Source organism: Brachionichthys hirsutus, chromosome 16 (assembly GCF_040956055.1).
Source record: "Brachionichthys hirsutus isolate HB-005 chromosome 16, CSIRO-AGI_Bhir_v1, whole genome shotgun sequence".
Lineage (NCBI taxonomy): Eukaryota > Metazoa > Chordata > Actinopteri > Lophiiformes > Brachionichthyidae > Brachionichthys > Brachionichthys hirsutus.
Genome location: NC_090912.1, coordinates 3,763,821 through 3,779,742, shown reverse-complemented (window position 1 = coordinate 3,779,742; position 15,922 = coordinate 3,763,821). Strand labels below are relative to the sequence as shown.

The following is a 15,922-nucleotide window of genomic DNA, read 5'->3' as shown; positions in this document are numbered from 1 at the left end:
GTGGAGAATGTGGGGAGGATGCAAAAACTAGGCAAGTTCAGTGGGCCTACGCGGGACATACTTTCTATGAGTAGCCGTGATGAAGCTGCCGGAGGGTTTTACATCATGCAATTACACCGGTTTCATAGTTACAGGGGAACAGGGCTGGGAGGAGAGAGCCCAAAGCGGCGTGAAGCCTATCATGGTGTGCTCAGCTTGTAATCTGGGGGTTAAACCTGCCTAATGACATGAATGTTTAACCAACATTGCCCTCATACTGCATACACGCAATTTAAATCCACTTCAGTAGTCTGTAGATGTGACACTGCAGACAGTTAATATTCTCATGACCACAAGCGGGTTCCTTTCCAGAGGCCGGGCAGTCCCGCGGCAGACGAGGGCGGTTATTGGAACGAAAGTCACCACAGATCAATACAAATACAGGTCAGCGATGCAGCCGGCCCATTTACATCTGATCTGTGATCCGTGTGCATGAGAGGCAAATGTCTAGATGCCAGAAGGAAGGTCCAGTTCTGGTAAATGTTTCTGTCATCACTAGTATTTGTAGTGAATGCAAAGTTCATTTAACTTCAAGGCACCTTTCTGTTCCATATTATTACCCAGCTGTCCCAGCAGGTTGTCCAGGACTGACTCTCTACAGTTGTTAACTTGCTTTATTCCCTAGTCTGCACCTTAACTTGGACTCACACCTGAAGTGTCTCCATATCAAGCCGTTTCCCGTGGATCCCCCCCCCCCCTTCAGGCATTTCATAAGGCTGGCGGAGCAGCTCGGTCAAATCGTGTTCTGCCGGGGCATGTGTTGAAATTCCTGAAGAGAAACCAACAGGATATTTGTAGGGTTTTTTGTTCTTTATGTTTGACCAAACGAGTCCCAGGTCAGAACCCGCCCCGCTTTTTAGAGCGAGAGTGAGACCTCGTGTTGGACTTTTAAAATACACCTTTACCGGGTTTTTATTACCCTTCGCGTTGCGGGGAACCTCCTAGATACCCCCTGACCGGGTTTTTATTACCCTTCGCGTTGCGGGGAACCTCCTAGATACCCCCTGACCGGGTTTTTATTACCCTTCGCGTTGCTGGGAACCTCCTAGATACCCCCTGACCGCTGGAAGTCCCCAGTTTAAACCTCACTCGTGTGTCGGAAACCACCAGACGAATGTTTGCTCAACGATCTTCACGGATCCGCCCAGGAAGTGCAGCAGAGAGGAGAACCGGACCGAACCGAACACCGCGGCTCCGTCGGTAGCGGCTCACGATTTACCGAAACCTTTCTTTTTTTTTTTTTTACCCCCCAGCAGTGTGCCGAGTGGGGTAAATAAAGGTTCTCCCTCCGTTAAGGCTGGATGGGCTCGTTCTTCCGCGGGTTTGAATGGCGGCGCTCGTCTCGTGTTGAGGGAGTAACGAGCAGCTTCAGCTAAAAGTTCAAAGTTCAACAACAAGGAGAGTTTCGTTTGCTGCATATTGTTGTTTGACATCAACTTTTCTTTTCGTCTTTAACCGGGATCCTGTTACCATGACGGTAAGTTCCGCCGTGACGGGAGTTTCGTTTTGTTTTGACACTAAACTTGCTAGCTGCTAGCTTAAAAGATGAAAGGTTTTCTTTCGTCGTCTTTCTTGAACGCCGGTGTTGTTGTTGTTGTTGTTGTTGTTGTTGTTTGTTTCCAGCTGTTCACGCCGTCATGTTTTTACTGTTGTTTACTCTGTGTAGGCTGTGAAAGGTTGGCTGTGACTCTTTCACTTAAAAAGCAAACCTCGATTGATCTAAAAATAATCTGGTAGAATAATACTGTCTGTTCTGTGGAGGAGAAAGAATGAATCTGATGGTGTGTCCAGATTAGAACGTTCATGGTGTCCAGATTAGAACATTGGACAGACAGTGAAGCATGGCGGCGGGTCGGTGATGCTTAGGGTTGTAGAGGGTTGTCGGGTTGATTCCAGCAAGAATCAGGAAATCCTGGATGTCCCTACATCCGAGGTTCATCCTGGGGTCGCAGTCAAAGTCTGATGAGATTTAAATAAAGAAAGCGAACAAAAAAAGGTCAGGAATATTCCAGGGCATGGAATGGCAGCTTCATGACCTTGATTTTCATCATTGATTTGTTTATTAATGATCCTTCCTATCCAGTAGTGATTAAATATATTTAATATCATCCTTTAAAAGTGATCCGGGTTAAAATAAGCAGAGATGGACTGTAAATACAGAGAAGGGGTGACAGAGAGGGAAAGGGAATAGAATAAATGGGTCGCTGCAGAGATGCTGAAAGATTTAAAAGTGAGGAATGTCCGCTCTGGCTAGAGAGAGGTAAAACAAGTGAGGAATGGGTCCTGGAAAAAGTTGCCTAATCTTAATCTGAGATCACCACTCATATCGAAAGCGCGTTTTCCACTTCCTGTCGTCGTGTCGAGGGTGAAAACGGGCCTGCCGCCGAGGCGTTCAGGCGCGTTTTGATGCATCCTCTGCTTCCACATGGCGCCACCTGCAAACCTGCAAAAATAGTTTTGCAGTGTGGTCTTAAAATATTCCGTCCTCTTCCTCCGCCGGCTTCTCGTTCTCATTTTTCACACGTCATGTGCTTCCTTACCCAACAGTTGCTGCGGCGCTCTATTGCTTCAGGCCTTTAAAGCACCGTGCTGTTGCATAATCAATACTATGGCTATGTGCAGCTCTGATGCGTGGCTTGAACAACATTCCATGCTGCTGCGTTAAACATTAAAAGTTGGTCATTTATTGACTTGAAGCAGTTAATGTGTCGTAAAAACGGCTGTAAAGGTACGAGGAACACAAATGAAGCATCGGTACTGGCTTTACTGGTTTGGATGTGCATTTAAGGGAAGCGAGTTTCTCCGCGGTTGAAACAGGTTTATGTCTTTTGTGGCTCGGTGTGCCACGCCGTATCCGTCGTCCTCGTATACGATGAAGGCGTCAACCTGTGCCGGCACGCTTGCTGTTGTTTTGTCACTTAGAGATGTGCTCCTGCTGAGTACCGGTAGTCTGTTTAGAGGATCGAATCTAAAAAGAACCCTCCCTCTGGTGTCTAATCTGTCACCTCTGCATCCGTGAACCTGACCCGCTTTGCTCTTTGTCTCGCAGCCTGACCTCCTGAACTTCAAGAAAGGATGGATGTCCAAACTGGACGAGGGTGGCGAGGTAAAAAACAAAACAAACGTCGTGCTCCGATCTTCTCATTTCACAAAGTGCACGTCCTCCCTTTGACGCCCCCCCGTGTCACTGGTCGTGTTGTCCTCGCTGCCGTGTCAGATACTGTTATGATTTTATGATTCTGATATGTAATCCTTTTTTGCTGATCTCAGGTCAGTCTTGGATTAATTCTTATCTGCTGTGTTTCCTTAGTGGAAGAAGCATTGGTTTGTTCTGACAGACGCTGGACTTAAATACTACAGAGACTCGAGTGCAGAGGAGGTATGTACATGTATATATATATATATTTGAATAATGCCACCGCTGGTATTCAATAAAAGTAAGCATATTGTGCTATCGTGACAAGAACGTGGAAGAGAATGCGCCGTGTTCGCTTGTTTTCCGTGCAGAAAGATGACATGGACGGAGAGATTGACCTGAAGTCCTGCGTGAACGTTTCTGAGTTTGATGTGGAGAAGAACTATGGCTTCCAGATCCAGGCGAGTGTCTCTTACAGGAAATGCTTCTTATTTTGTTCCTCACATCTGTGTCGGTGTCTCTTCCACTTTCCTCCCTCTTTCGCTTATCCTTTCGCTCATCCCAGTTCTATCACACCTTTGTGGCTCCTGAACTTCTTTTATCTTCTTTTTTTTTTTGTCCTGCAGACCCGGGAGGCTGCGTTCACCCTGTCCGCCATGACAGCTGGGATCAGGCGGAACTGGATCGAGGTTCTGAAGAAGAGCATCCGGCCCAGCAGCTCTCCAGACCTCACGCAGTAATTCTCTATTTAAATGTTGAACTATTTAGAAGAATCTAAACCGAAGCCGTGTCGTGGTCAGCGGCCAGATGCATGCTGGGATACGTTTTTGGTGTTGGCCCAGATTAAAACACAATTTGCTTTGTGCCTTTCATATCGCAGCACAAGTTGTGTAACTGACATTTTTAGCATATCTGGCCTGAAATGTGTGCACGGAACAATATTATTTTCTCTCTCACGCCCACTGAGCTCTGACATTTTTATAATTTACTGACTTTATTGGTTTCCTGCCCCCGAAAAGCAGAATTTCTGCAGGATTTTTTCTTCCTTCTACAAGTCGCCTGCTTGCATTAGCTGCTTGTTTCAGGTCGAGCTGAGCCTCTCCTTAACACAGATAAGAGGTTCTGTTGTTCTCCAGCTGAGTCTCTGCCTAGATTTCTTTATTTTTTGAATGAATGAGTCCCTGTCGGTTGTCTGAGCGGCTCTCTTTGCTGCTGGTTGCTCACTGCATCGGCGTCGTTCTCTGATTAGCACCTTATTTGGGAAGTAAACAGATAAGAGAAGCTACCCCAGCTTCTTTTGGTTGATTTTCATTTAACAGCCTTTCTATTTAATGTTTCTTTTTTGGTCCCTAATCTTCACCAGATTGCCTGACGGCAACAGTGACAAGGAAAACGCCAATTCTCGCTTCCTGCCGTCTTCCCGCCGCCCCTCGTCACGCCAAGCCGGCGTTCGTACCGACATTCAGACGTCGGCTCCTCCCGCTCAGCGCAGGTTTGACTATGTTGAGCTGTCTCCTGTTCCCGCCTCAACCAGCCCCGTCCCAGCCAGCCAGAGAGAAGCAGGGGAGGGGCAAGGAAGGGAGCACAACCAATGGCAGGAGGAGAGGAACACGAGCAGCCAATGGGAGGCTGTGCTCTCCAGGAAGGGTTCTGGCGTGGGATCCAGCCAAAAGCTACGCGTGGAGGACGAATTGGAGAAAAAGTGGGCCGAGTTTGAACGCATGCCGTTAAAAGAGATGAGATCTTTGCCGCCAATGGGATCGCGGCCTTCCAGCCATTCAGCCAATGAGGCGCTGCAGAGGGAGGTAGTGCGTGGAGATGATTTTCCAATTTGCAAGTTGAATAAATTGCAAATTAACTCTTCATCTATCAGGATGAAGTAAACTTCCTGTTTCTGCCTGTTAACACTGAAGTTGGTACCTTTTTCACTCGTCTCTGCCCTTCAGCAGTGTCTTCCATCTCAATTACACGGCGTGAATATAAATCTATAAAAACCAAACAATGGGAAGTTCTGCTGAAGTCCGTCTGCTCTGTCTCTGCGTGTTGTGTTGTCCTGCTTTTCTTTTATTATAATGCAACGAAGGTTCTTTTCCTCTAAATTTCCATTTGTTGATGTCGCTCGGTCGGCTTTACCTTTGTCATCGTCTTTTGTCAGGTGGCGTCACTGAGGCAGCAGCTGGAAGAGCTACAAGGGGGGAGGGTAAGGTGGGGAGGAGGAGTGAGGAGCGGCTGCGGCCCCGAGGCGCCCTGCGGCCGCAGCCTGGCTGCCATGGAGCGAGCTCACCGGAAGGCGCTGGAGGAGCTGCAGCGGCAGCACGATCGCCAGATGAAGGAGCTGGGGAGCGAGAAGGAGCGGCTGCTGCAGGAGGAGACGCGGGACACGGCACGAGGTCAGCAGAAGGAAAGCAAAAGGAGAAGAAGTAGTTGTAATGGTTCGGTGGAATATACAAGAATGTTGATATCCTGTCTTATTAAAACCTGCGATCATGTAATGTCATCATAGAGAACATCATCCTGAAGAGTTGCCACCAAACTGTAAACCCAAGGAGGCTTTCTCAGTTGAACTGGAGTGCTTTTATGGTCTGTCATGCACAGTTCACATCTTCCTGCTGCATTTGTGTTGCAGTAATGGAGGCCTTGAAGAAGAAACACAAAGAGGAGCTGGAGAGAGTCCAGCGCCTGAGCAGCGGGGTGCTCGATTCCCACACTTTGCGATCTCATCAGCAGTAAGTAGCTTGGATCGGTTGATCTCGGGGGGAGGGGGGGGGGGGTGGGGGCTGGTAACGTGGACTGAATGAAGAGGTTCTTGTCATCCATGCTGTTAGTCCAGCGGGTCTTTGACAGCAAACTCCTGGTCCCCGGGTTCAGGAAGTGCCGCCCAGCAGTGATCATTTTATTCCAACACACGAGCTCTTAATAATAAATAAATCACTTCTGATATTTTCAAGTGGAACGAGGGCGAAGACGTCATGATTGTAATTTCAGATTTGTGTTTCATCACAGGGAGCTGCTTTTCGTGCCAGGAAACTTTCTAAATTTGTCTCCTTCCCGACCGCAGCAGCCCGCTTGGTCCTCGGGCGCTTTAGGAATGCAGAAGAATGTTTGTCATGGATTAGTTTTCCTTTGTGAGCTTCACAAGTCCAAATAGCTGCCACCGAAACCTGCACTTTAGGGCTCGTCTGTGTTGCCGACTCGGCGTTTCTTCAGTCTCCACACACTGGCTGTAATATTTGTGGTTATCGGCCGTGAGCTGTAAAAATGTCCTAAAACCTCAGCAGGAAATGCTTTCCTCATGAAACAGCCTGTTGCTGAATGTAATCTGTAACTATATAATAATATCCTTAAATATAATCCGGTAAGACTCAAAGATCTTTGCGTGTCTGGGATTAATGCGTAAGGACGGGCCGTCCTGCTGGGAAAGTTTATCGTTCCTGTATTGTTAAATCCCGTTCCCACGGTAACCCTTTTACTCCAGGCTGTTCTTCCAAGGCCCAACGTGCTTTGTGTGTCGTCTATTCAGGGTGGAGAGTCAGGCCTTTGAGAGAGAGCTGGCTGGACTTTCTGAGCGCTACTCCCAGAAGTGTCTGGAGCTAAACCGAGCCGAGCAGAGCAACGCCGGGAGGGAGCGGGAGATCAGCCGCAAGGAGAGAGATATGGAGCAGCTGAGGAAAGAGAACCTGGTGAGCCGTCGGCTGATTCCAATTTGGTCCGTCTCGCCGTGCGAGGCGAGCCTTGGTCTGCACGCCGATCTGTGGGCTGCGTTCAAATCAACGTTTCCTCTGCAGGACCTGAAGACTCGTTTGAAGGAGGAGATCAGTCGAGTACAGTCTGCCATCGCAGATCAGCGCTCAGACGACAACAAGGCCAGGACGCTTTGCGAGCTGCAGGTAACGGCTCTTAGAGTCGAAGAGGCTGCTTCTAGACGATCTAAGAACAGTTGGTGTGAGATCGTTTGCTTTCTGATCTATTACAAAAAAAAAACTATCTGATTTTAAAGGGAGTCTAATGATTCATGTTAATTAGTTTTAAGTCAGGTGCTGCATAACAGTTATGTTTAGTGCCAGAATACGCAACTACTGAGTATTTCAGCTGATTGAAGTGGAGATTTTCTGTGGATTCAAGACAATTAGATTTTTGTGTGTTTTTTGTTTTTGTCCTTTTTGTCACCTCATCTTTTATTGTCGTTACTCCAGGTGCTTCTCAAGATGAAAGAAAATGAAATTGAGTACTTGCATAAGGAGATCAGCTGTCTGAGGAATGAGCTGCAGTTTCTTAACACGGTACTGAGTGTGTAAATGTGTGTGTGTTTTCTGTGAACGCTACACGGATCATGTGGAACGCTAATCCTTACATCCTTGAACGAGGTTTTTGTTCGTTTTTTTTTTTATTCTCTGGAAGCTTCCAGAAAATGCATTACAATAAAAACAAAAAACACATCTATTGGAAAAAAAGAAGCCACTAATTTTATTTATCTATGCAATAATAAATTAAACCCCCTGGTGCCTGACGTGTTCTACTATACGACTGATGGCCAGATATGGCTTGTTTATACAGGAAGCCTCTGATGCCACACTAAACCTGCCGCTGTCTCCTCCGCAGGAGAAGCGTCTAGCGTGCGAGCGTTACACGGAAATGCACGAGGAGCTGAGTGGGATGAAAGGTCGGAGCGAGAGAGAGATCCAGAGCCTGAAGGAGCACCTGAAGCTAGCCATGGCTGCCCTGCAGGAGGGGCAGAAGCTGGGTAACAGCCTGGACCACTGAGGGTCTGCAGCCGGACCGGCGCTCTGGCTTTCATGGTATCAGGTGTGGGACTGATGATGCAATGTCTCGTGCGGCAGCCAACAAGGCCCCGTCTCTGCGGAGGGTTTAAGATACAGATGCTTGTTGAACTGTGCAGTTTTGTGTTTTTTTTTTTTTACATCTGCCTGTGTGTAATTTGTTTTGCAGGTGTCTCCACACCACCATGACTGAATCAAATGATATACAGAAAAGCAGAGGAGGTGATTGCTGGACTTGTATGGTTCTGAATATGAGGGCCATGATATAGTGCCTTAGAGTTCAGTCATTCTGCCAATGAGCGTCTTAGATTAGATTACAGCTGGTTTCATTACACTGGGCCACACATGATGTACAAAACTGCACTTTCCATTTTTTTATTATTTGCTTGCTTTTAGTGCAAACGTGTGAGTGCGCATTTGGTCTGAAAACTGTCGTATTTGTTGAGTGACATGGATTAAAACAAATGGCACATTTCTTTAGAAATGGGAGCTTATCTTTTGCTGTAATTAGTTTTCTTTTCTTTTCTTTTTTACCTGGGAAGAAGCGAGTCTATGTAGATTTGTGTTGGTGTATATGAAATTCTGAAAGGAAAAAAGATGGATGTTATTACAGGACAAAGCAAACATTTCTTGTTCCTGACAGGATGAATTAGTTGATTGACGATTGTGTCGAAGCAAATTCAGGCTCAGCTTTGAATGTTTGTAAAAAGTGTTGAATGAATGTTGTCCCAACTACAGAGGTTTTTACTTTGACACGCTGAGAAGCAGGAACTCTGAACCCTCTGGACTCCCCTGAGCATTACTGGCATTAATGTGCCACAAAATGACAGGCGTTGCATCGATGAGCCAATTTTTTTTTATTGATATTGTGATAAAATAACAATTATTTCTTATCATTTTACCTTCCTTTTAAAAATATTTTCATATTTAATGAACTATAGGTCCTGTATATTTGTAAATTATAAAGAAAAAATTGCAATCAATAAAATCAGTTCATTGGAGAAACTGCCTCCGGACATATTTCGCTTAAAAACTTAATTCTTCCTCTGCCCAAGACATAAACCTATAAAGTATCATAACATCTGACAAAACAAACAACGAAATGCCAAGTTTAGAGACGGCTGCAGAGTATTGCGCCTCCTGTTTGAGCAGATTGTCCCACTAAGGGGCGCCACAGTATTTTACAGTTTCCGGTCGAGTAAGTGCGACCGGAAATGCTCCACAGACAACTGTCATGGCGTCATCTGGGGCTGCTAAAGCTGCTGTCGGTGCTGCTAAAGTCGTTAAACCGCTTTTAAGCCGGGATGTTGACGAAGCAAAGCGCAGGGTCCGGGAGCTGTATCGAGCCTGGTACCGAGAGGTCCCGAACACGGGTAAGATTCGGTCCGCAAAGACGGCAGGAAAGGGTTTATATAAAAAAGCACCAGCGTCAAGGTCGAGCCTGGGGTTGAGAATAATTAGCAGCTAGCAAACATCAACACTCCTACACGAAGTTTGTGGTCGGTGTTTATTCTTCAATAGTTAATATTTAAGATGATGGGATGTGTTGGTGACTTTATGTGTTTATATCTAAATGTACTGCATGCTAATCAGGTTCCATAATAAATCAGTACTGTGTTTGCATATTCTCAACAAACTCAAATTTCAGATGTGATTATTACATCATTAATCTCATTGTCCCAGACGCATCATGAAATATTAAATTAACCCTTTCTCTGCTGAGCAAGAGAGAAACCAACACCTTTGGTCCACATTGATTTTAAAAACAAGTACATTTTAAAAATGTGCTCTTGAATCCTGCTGATGTTGTGGACGTGTTGGGTGTTGTTGGTGTCTCTGCAGTGACACAGTTTCAGCTGGACATCACAAAGCGTCAAGGAAGAGACAAAGTGAGGGAGATGTTTGACAAAAACAAGCATGTTACCGACCCCCGTGTGATTGACATGTTAGTCATCAAGGTAAAGACTGCCGTCTATTCATCTGTGATTTGTGAGCGTTGCTAATTAAATTCTCCTTTACTTGGTCTTTGGATTTATTAGCTCATATCAGTAATTGTGTATTATTTGATCTCTAGGGAAAAATGGAACTCGAAGAAACGATCCATATCTGGAAACAGAAGACCCACATAATGCGCTATTTCCATGAGACCGAGCAACGTCGTCCCACTGACTTCCTGTCCAAATTCTACCGCGGTCATGAGCCCTGAACTGTACGGCCGTCTGCTGAATTCTGACCCTTATTTTCTTGTGTCCAATCTGACGGATGTTCCCCTTTCCTGTAAATACACACGTACCACTCGTACCTTCTGTTGTGTCCTTTATTCTGGATTATTGGCGTTACATTAAAGAGGACAGTTCAACCAAAAATAGCACAACAGATTTGCTTTCTTTTGATTGAACTGTCCCTTTAATGTTGTGTTATCTGCTGGTGTGTTATTTCATGAAGCTTGACAACACAAACAAGCTCTTCAGCACCTTTCTGCGGAGCCGATCAGTGTTGATGGCTCGTGTTTAATTTATATTTATATGTTCTCTTAAGATTATTCATTCAGTGCAGCGAAGTTTTTGCTGATCTGAGTCCCCACTATTTACTATATTTTATTGTAATGTTCTAGTAATAAATAAAACAATGTTGGGATGTTGTATTTATACATAATCTTTTTATAACACTATTATCTTAAAGATTTGCTGTTAAATTTTCCTGGAATTCACATATTAATATTTGTGAAATTTTCAGATGTAATGAAAAATACAAACCTTAGATATTTTTAATGTGTATTGTTGTTTATTATTATTGTTTCTGTTACCGTGGGAGACGTAGCAGACAATCACACAACGTAAGAAAACAACGGATTGGTTCCTTTACAACACAAATCTATCATCCAAACTAAAACATATTAAAATGTTCAAACAGTCAATAAATACTGTGCAGCATAAATATTTACAGGCTCCGTGCGATGCTGAACTTGGTGATGCGCAGGCTGTTCGTGGCTTAGGGACAGAAATGCATGCAGAATCGGGGATGGAACCACGAGAATGGAGCCAGACGGATGCATGTCAAGAAGACAATTATTTACATGGTTTTTCATCAGCGTTAATAAGAAGAGTATGAAGTTAGTCTGCTATCAAGTTCAAACAAGGAACACACGATTAAAAAGTCTCCGAAAGGCAGTAAAATCATTTAGATAACATTTCAAACAATCTTTTTTACACAAATCTCTTTCTCAAGTACCAAAAATGAAATGAACAAATGTAACAAACACGTCTGATCGGTGTCTCCTTGGTGCAGAACGGTCCACGACTTTCACCCCCTTTCGTACGAACTCTTTTAGTTGTGCGTCTTCCTACGTGGTGGCGCTGGCGGTTCACTAAACAAAGCAGAGACGTAATCAATGTGACCGATCAACTTAGCCCACGTTACACACCCAGAGCACTGAATGTGAGCCTGGCTGCGTCTCACGCTTCTTACCTGATGTTTAAAGGTCAGACGTCTGAAGAAGGCGTTGACCTCAAACGCACCAGGTTCGAGCGGCTCCTTGGTCTCGCCTCCGAGTCGGACTATTTGTGCTTTTGTGATGGCGGCTCTGAGGCTCATGCTCTTCACTATCCGAGCGCCGGGCTCGGACTCGGGCGAGGGTCTGGAGGACACGGTGATGTAGGTGGCGTCTTTCTCGCCCTCCTGGTAACTCACTGTAGGAGGAAGCAGGAAGTATGACATTTGTGTCACTTGCACATGTGTTGGTATATTTTTCTTTTCTGACATCATAAGCTCAGTAATCAGACTTCTAAGACGGTGGACAAAAAGGTCAGGATATCGTGTGTGAGCGTTGACGCGTTAAAGCAGGAACTGCTCTGGAGGATGGCGTGTTTACCTGCAGAGGTGACTGTGGTGTCTGTGGTGCTGGTGAGCTCCAGGAGGATTGTGGGATACGCAGGGTGCAACAGGAAAAGTTTTCTTATGAGCGGCTCTGCTGCGGCAACACCTGGTGTCACCTTGACAACAAGCAAGGATGTTAAATATGCATCATCGTTTTATTTATGCCTCCAGCTTAACAACTATAAGGCGTAATTAGATGTGTCCTTTGTTCACACACAGACGAGGATCTTTTCTGTTTCTATATATTTGCCTGAACAGACCAGAATCAAGCATCAATAATCTTCTTCTTGTCTACAGCAGACTCACGGCTGTCTTGATAACGTCCTTCTGTGCTTTGATTGGTTCGCTGGCCCAGAAGAGGAAAACTGATCGGCCAGTTGAGGTGGAGATTGCAGAAGTTTCCAGAACAAGATAAGGACACACAAACTCGGCCGTCCAGAGAAGACGACCATTTGCGCCATTGACAACCTGCGCCTGAGAGACAAAGCACAGGAGAAAAATGAAGGTATATATATAACATTATATATAACAAAATAACATAAAAGCATATGTTGAAGAGTATTATTAATTTATCGCCCTTTAGTATCACCAGACATTTGCACAGCGTGTGCCCCCCCCCCCCCTGCATTGAGTCATACGATTACCTGCATGATGCCTTTTGCTGAATGCTGAATGAACAGATCAGGGACTCCGTCCTCATTGAAGTGTCCTGGGGCAGGTTGGCTGCGACACACAGAAAGGAAAATGTGACTAAAGTTGCTTTCTGCAGTTCAAAGAAACCAGAAGTGATTTTTTTCATGTTGGAATTGATGTCAGATTAAGGACTCGCGTTGGTTTGGCGTGTAACGTTGGTTTGATTTTATTTTACATGCTAACTGAAACGCGATCTCTGCAGGGTTTTACCTGTAGATGGGACCCGAGCTGAAGGTCCATTCCTTCCGTATGTCCTTCTGCCTGAGCACTGACAGTTTGCTGGAGCCGTGCACCAACACCCAGTCGCTTTTGGTGGAGTTTTGGTTTGAAACTGTGTCCAGTCGGTTGTGGTTGTTGCCAAAACCAGCCACAAGAGGGAGCATGAACTCCACAGGTTCAGATCCTCTAAAAAGAAGAAGACTAAGGTGATTTTTGTGATTTATTTTGTTGTAAAATGACTAATAGACCTGTAGGAACTAAACATTGCCTCTTCCCTGTGTGTGGAACAAAATCTCTTTATAAATCAAACAATAATCATAAAAAACATGCATGTTTGGAGTATTTCTAGCTGTTGACTTTCTAAGATAATGTTTCGGTCTACGGGATCATTTTAACTGCAGGAAGTTCTTTTTCATACTAACAGATTGAATGTTTATTATTATTAAATGCTATAAATTATAACAAGATTTCTGTACAGCCGAATCAGGTGCCAGTCACCTGTAAATGTGTGTGAAAGGGGTGGAATTGGTTTTCTTGAGCCCCTCCCACACCGTATCTTTCCTCTGCACTGCTTGAGCCGTGGGTAATTCACCAGTGGCGTGAAAGTAGATATCGCACAGCGAGACGGCCTCCACATCACCTAACAGACATTGTCACAAAACAAACCTGTTTAAAACACTTTGAAACTGTTGGGCCTTTGCTGTGAGTCTGAAGCCCTGATATTCCTGGCTGATTTCCCCCACCTAGTCCAAAGAGCATGTAAAATGCGCCTTGTTGCGTCTCGTGCAGCGAGGGACCAATCAGCTTTCCGTGTGCAGTGAGGTTGAAAGGTACAGGGTGTCCTAGCTTCACTCCCTTCAGCCCAGAGATCAGGGTCAGGGAGAGATCCAAAGCCTGGGAGTGAAAAGAACAGAACTCTGGTATGTGACCTGAGAATGTGATGACATCACTGATACACCTACAGAAAAGTGCCAGCAGAATGAGTGAGATTAATCTCAGAATTAATTGTTCCCCTGTTTCTCTCTGAAACAGGAAGACTAGAAAAAAATGAGGTAAACCCTTCACTTGATAGTTTTTTCACAAAGCGGAGTCAGAAGTGTTTATTCTTCTTAAAGGGGAGGTGGCTGTACGAATCATACCTCATCCGCAGGTAGGGTGGCGATCAATAGATCTGGGACTGAGTCGTCCTGCAGGTCTGGAAGTAACACCGCCTGGGATTCAATGTTCTGAAGCAGGACGGACCACAGGTTGTTCCCTGGGGGGGGTGAAAGATAAACGCTTTCACCCACTTGTCTTTCTTTTGCATTTTTACCTCCGTCACGGAGAGATGGCGTTGTCACGGTTTGCTGAAACGCACTACCTCTTGCCATTCTGGCAACAAAGCTAGCACGCCATCGTTTGAGCGATTATAGCGACTGCAGACTGGAGCGCTGGGCGTGGCCACTGGCTGCTTGCTGGTTTCTAATGAAACGGTTAGACGTCGTCTCCTCACCTGTGGTGCCGTTGACGGCTGTAACAGTGGACTTGCTGATCAGGAGGACTACAGGCGACGTGCGGGTGCCGATCTGGAGCCCACACTGGATGTACATCACAGACTCCTGCATGACCTTCCTCCACAGCACCTGACCGCTGACCGCCGACAGGGCCACCGCACTATGAACTGGTTTAAACGGTGGTTCACAGCGATGTTGGATGTTAAAATACATTTCGATGTTTCAAAGAATTGACACGGGGTTACCTTGGGCGGGGCGGGTGTCGTTGGTCCATTCAGTGACACCCAGAAACACGTCCTCCACCGAATCCCCGTCCACATCCCACAGGGCCAGAGCAGGCGGAGTGACGCCTTCACGGGGACACCGCGAGAAAAATCACGTTCAATTCATTGTAGTTCAGACAAAACACGAGAGCAATGGAGGATCGAATCATTAATGGCCGTGGGGCCGCTTCGTAAAACACTGAAAACACGCACGTGTCAATCAGAGACTTGATTCTACAGAGGCCGTGTTCGTTACCGCACCCCGATGCTTCCATCTTGCATGTGCAAACACAAACGGCTGTTATTACTAATGAATGGGTGAGCCGGCGACGTCTCGCCACACGTTGTCATTACTGCTGTTGTGCATCGTATCTTAGGACAGTCTGTAATCTCCACAACGAAACCAAACGGGTGTAGCTCTTCTACTTTCTACTTTAGAGTTGTTGTTGTTCTCTTTACCTCCTGCGTGTCCCAGCGCTTTCTCCCATTGCCCCTTCCGGCATGGAATCAGAAATGCACACAGCAGCACAAGCAAAGTGGTACAGACCAGAGGCACTAGGAAAAATGCACCCCGGATAGCGTTCTTCATCCTCATCCTCTTCTCTTCGGCGTCACCGCTATGAATGCCCAGCCCAGAACCTCCGTGAGGTCCAAGCCCCCCTCTTTCGTCCCCTGTCCTGTCTCTGGCTGACTCCCTGTGGCTCCAGTACTGCAGGCTTTTCATCTCATCCCTGCCCAGTCTGGATTTACTGGGGAGTCGTTCCCTCCATTCGTCTTCCTCTTCCTCCTCCTCCTTTCGGGGGTAGTTGAGGACGAGGTCATCCTCTTCGCTCTCGTCCTCGCTGTCCGCTTGGGTGAGAGGGTCGTACTCCCCGAGGTCGGGGCCCTTCTTCCCTGCAGAGACACAGAGGTGAACAAATGGTATTCCATAAACTTTATTCTGAGACATAAAACTGCACAGGGCAATATGATGTAGAGACTGCAATAATACCAGCAATGTTTATCATCTATTACTACAAATACGGATTCTAACCATAAGGTCCTATAATAATCAGACAAGACAGTTTTTTGGCTCATAAAGCGACATCTTTCAAAATCTAGCAACAGAAATATTAGGAAATTAAATACAAATGCAATAATCCCATTGTCATAAGTGACGCAATTTCATCTTAAACCGGGCGCTTTGATGACGTCACATGTAAAATAACCCCCCTGTGTTTTGTTTGTTTTCTCTCCGGCTGCATTGTACTAGGTTGACGTTAGCTCGCACCTAGCGGGTCAAAAGGATGCCATATGCTGCCGCAAACCGCCGCGTTCTGACCGGCGGTGGTTCCGGCGGTGGTTCCGGCGTTATCTGTGCGTGAAGTGCGTGAAGTGCGTCTTACCGGGCAGTTTTAGGGCACGGGACAGTGCTGCGGCCATTTC

The 15,922-nt window shown here is 46.0% G+C and overlaps 3 protein-coding genes across 4 annotated transcripts; 2 read left to right on the top strand and 1 right to left on the bottom strand.

The window, feature by feature from the left end:
- The first annotated feature begins 1,509 nt into the window (after positions 1 to 1,509).
- triobpb (TRIO and F-actin binding protein b) lies at positions 1,510 to 8,958 on the top strand. 2 transcript variants are annotated; one of them, XM_068750038.1, is made up of 13 exons: positions 1,510 to 1,516; positions 3,089 to 3,145; positions 3,350 to 3,418; positions 3,547 to 3,636; positions 3,802 to 3,911; positions 4,539 to 4,980; positions 5,331 to 5,565; positions 5,802 to 5,901; positions 6,696 to 6,855; positions 6,961 to 7,062; positions 7,369 to 7,455; positions 7,775 to 7,978; positions 8,123 to 8,958. In XM_068750038.1, the coding sequence occupies exons 1-12, from the start codon at positions 1,511 to 1,513 to the stop codon at positions 7,934 to 7,936; spliced, it is 1,620 nt and encodes a 539-aa protein (XP_068606139.1). In that variant the 5' UTR covers position 1,510; the 3' UTR covers positions 7,937 to 7,978; positions 8,123 to 8,958. The 2 variants fall into 2 exon arrangements, with proteins under 2 accessions (XP_068606139.1, XP_068606138.1); XM_068750037.1 differs by having other exon boundaries at positions 7,775 to 8,958.
- Positions 8,959 to 9,155: 197 nt separating this feature from the next.
- Positions 9,156 to 10,302, top strand: ndufa6 (NADH:ubiquinone oxidoreductase subunit A6). Its single transcript, XM_068750177.1, has 3 exons — positions 9,156 to 9,326; positions 9,796 to 9,911; positions 10,028 to 10,302. Exons 1-3 carry the CDS (start codon positions 9,188 to 9,190, stop codon positions 10,157 to 10,159), a joined length of 387 nt encoding a protein of 128 aa, XP_068606278.1. The 5' UTR covers positions 9,156 to 9,187; the 3' UTR covers positions 10,160 to 10,302.
- A 429-nt stretch (positions 10,303 to 10,731) lies between these two features.
- On the bottom strand, positions 10,732 to 15,919 carry fam234b (family with sequence similarity 234 member B). Its single transcript, XM_068750338.1, has 13 exons — positions 15,883 to 15,919; positions 14,957 to 15,391; positions 14,480 to 14,584; positions 14,234 to 14,401; positions 13,881 to 13,996; positions 13,485 to 13,635; positions 13,240 to 13,381; positions 12,733 to 12,927; positions 12,474 to 12,552; positions 12,136 to 12,303; positions 11,825 to 11,945; positions 11,422 to 11,642; positions 10,732 to 11,320 (listed from the first exon to the last, which is right to left on the bottom strand). Exons 1-13 carry the CDS (start codon positions 15,917 to 15,919, stop codon positions 11,318 to 11,320), a joined length of 1,941 nt encoding a protein of 646 aa, XP_068606439.1. The 3' UTR covers positions 10,732 to 11,317.
- Positions 15,920 to 15,922: the final 3 nt, after the last annotated feature.

Excerpts from the sequence above, each read along its gene's own strand:
- triobpb (XM_068750038.1), top strand. Across the intron at positions 4,981-5,330 it reads ATGAGGCGCTGCAGAGGGAG|GTGGCGTCACTGAGGCAGCA; the intron begins GTAGTGCGTGGA and ends GTCTTTTGTCAG. Across the intron at positions 5,902-6,695 it reads ACTTTGCGATCTCATCAGCA|GGTGGAGAGTCAGGCCTTTG; the intron begins GTAAGTAGCTTG and ends TCGTCTATTCAG.
- ndufa6 (XM_068750177.1), top strand. The coding sequence starts at position 9,188 with ATGGCGTCATCTGGGGCTGCTAAAGCTGCTGTCGGTGCTGCTAAAGTC. Across the intron at positions 9,327-9,795 it reads CCGAGAGGTCCCGAACACGG|TGACACAGTTTCAGCTGGAC; the intron begins GTAAGATTCGGT and ends GTGTCTCTGCAG. Across the intron at positions 9,912-10,027 it reads TTGACATGTTAGTCATCAAG|GGAAAAATGGAACTCGAAGA; the intron begins GTAAAGACTGCC and ends TTTGATCTCTAG.
- fam234b (XM_068750338.1), bottom strand. The coding sequence starts at position 15,919 with ATGGCCGCAGCACTGTCCCGTGCCCTAAAACTGCCCG. Across the intron at positions 15,392-15,882 it reads CCGTGCCCTAAAACTGCCCG|GGAAGAAGGGCCCCGACCTC; the intron begins GTAAGACGCACT and ends GTGTCTCTGCAG. Across the intron at positions 13,382-13,484 it reads TTACATGCTCTTTGGACTAG|GTGATGTGGAGGCCGTCTCG; the intron begins GTGGGGGAAATC and ends AATGTCTGTTAG.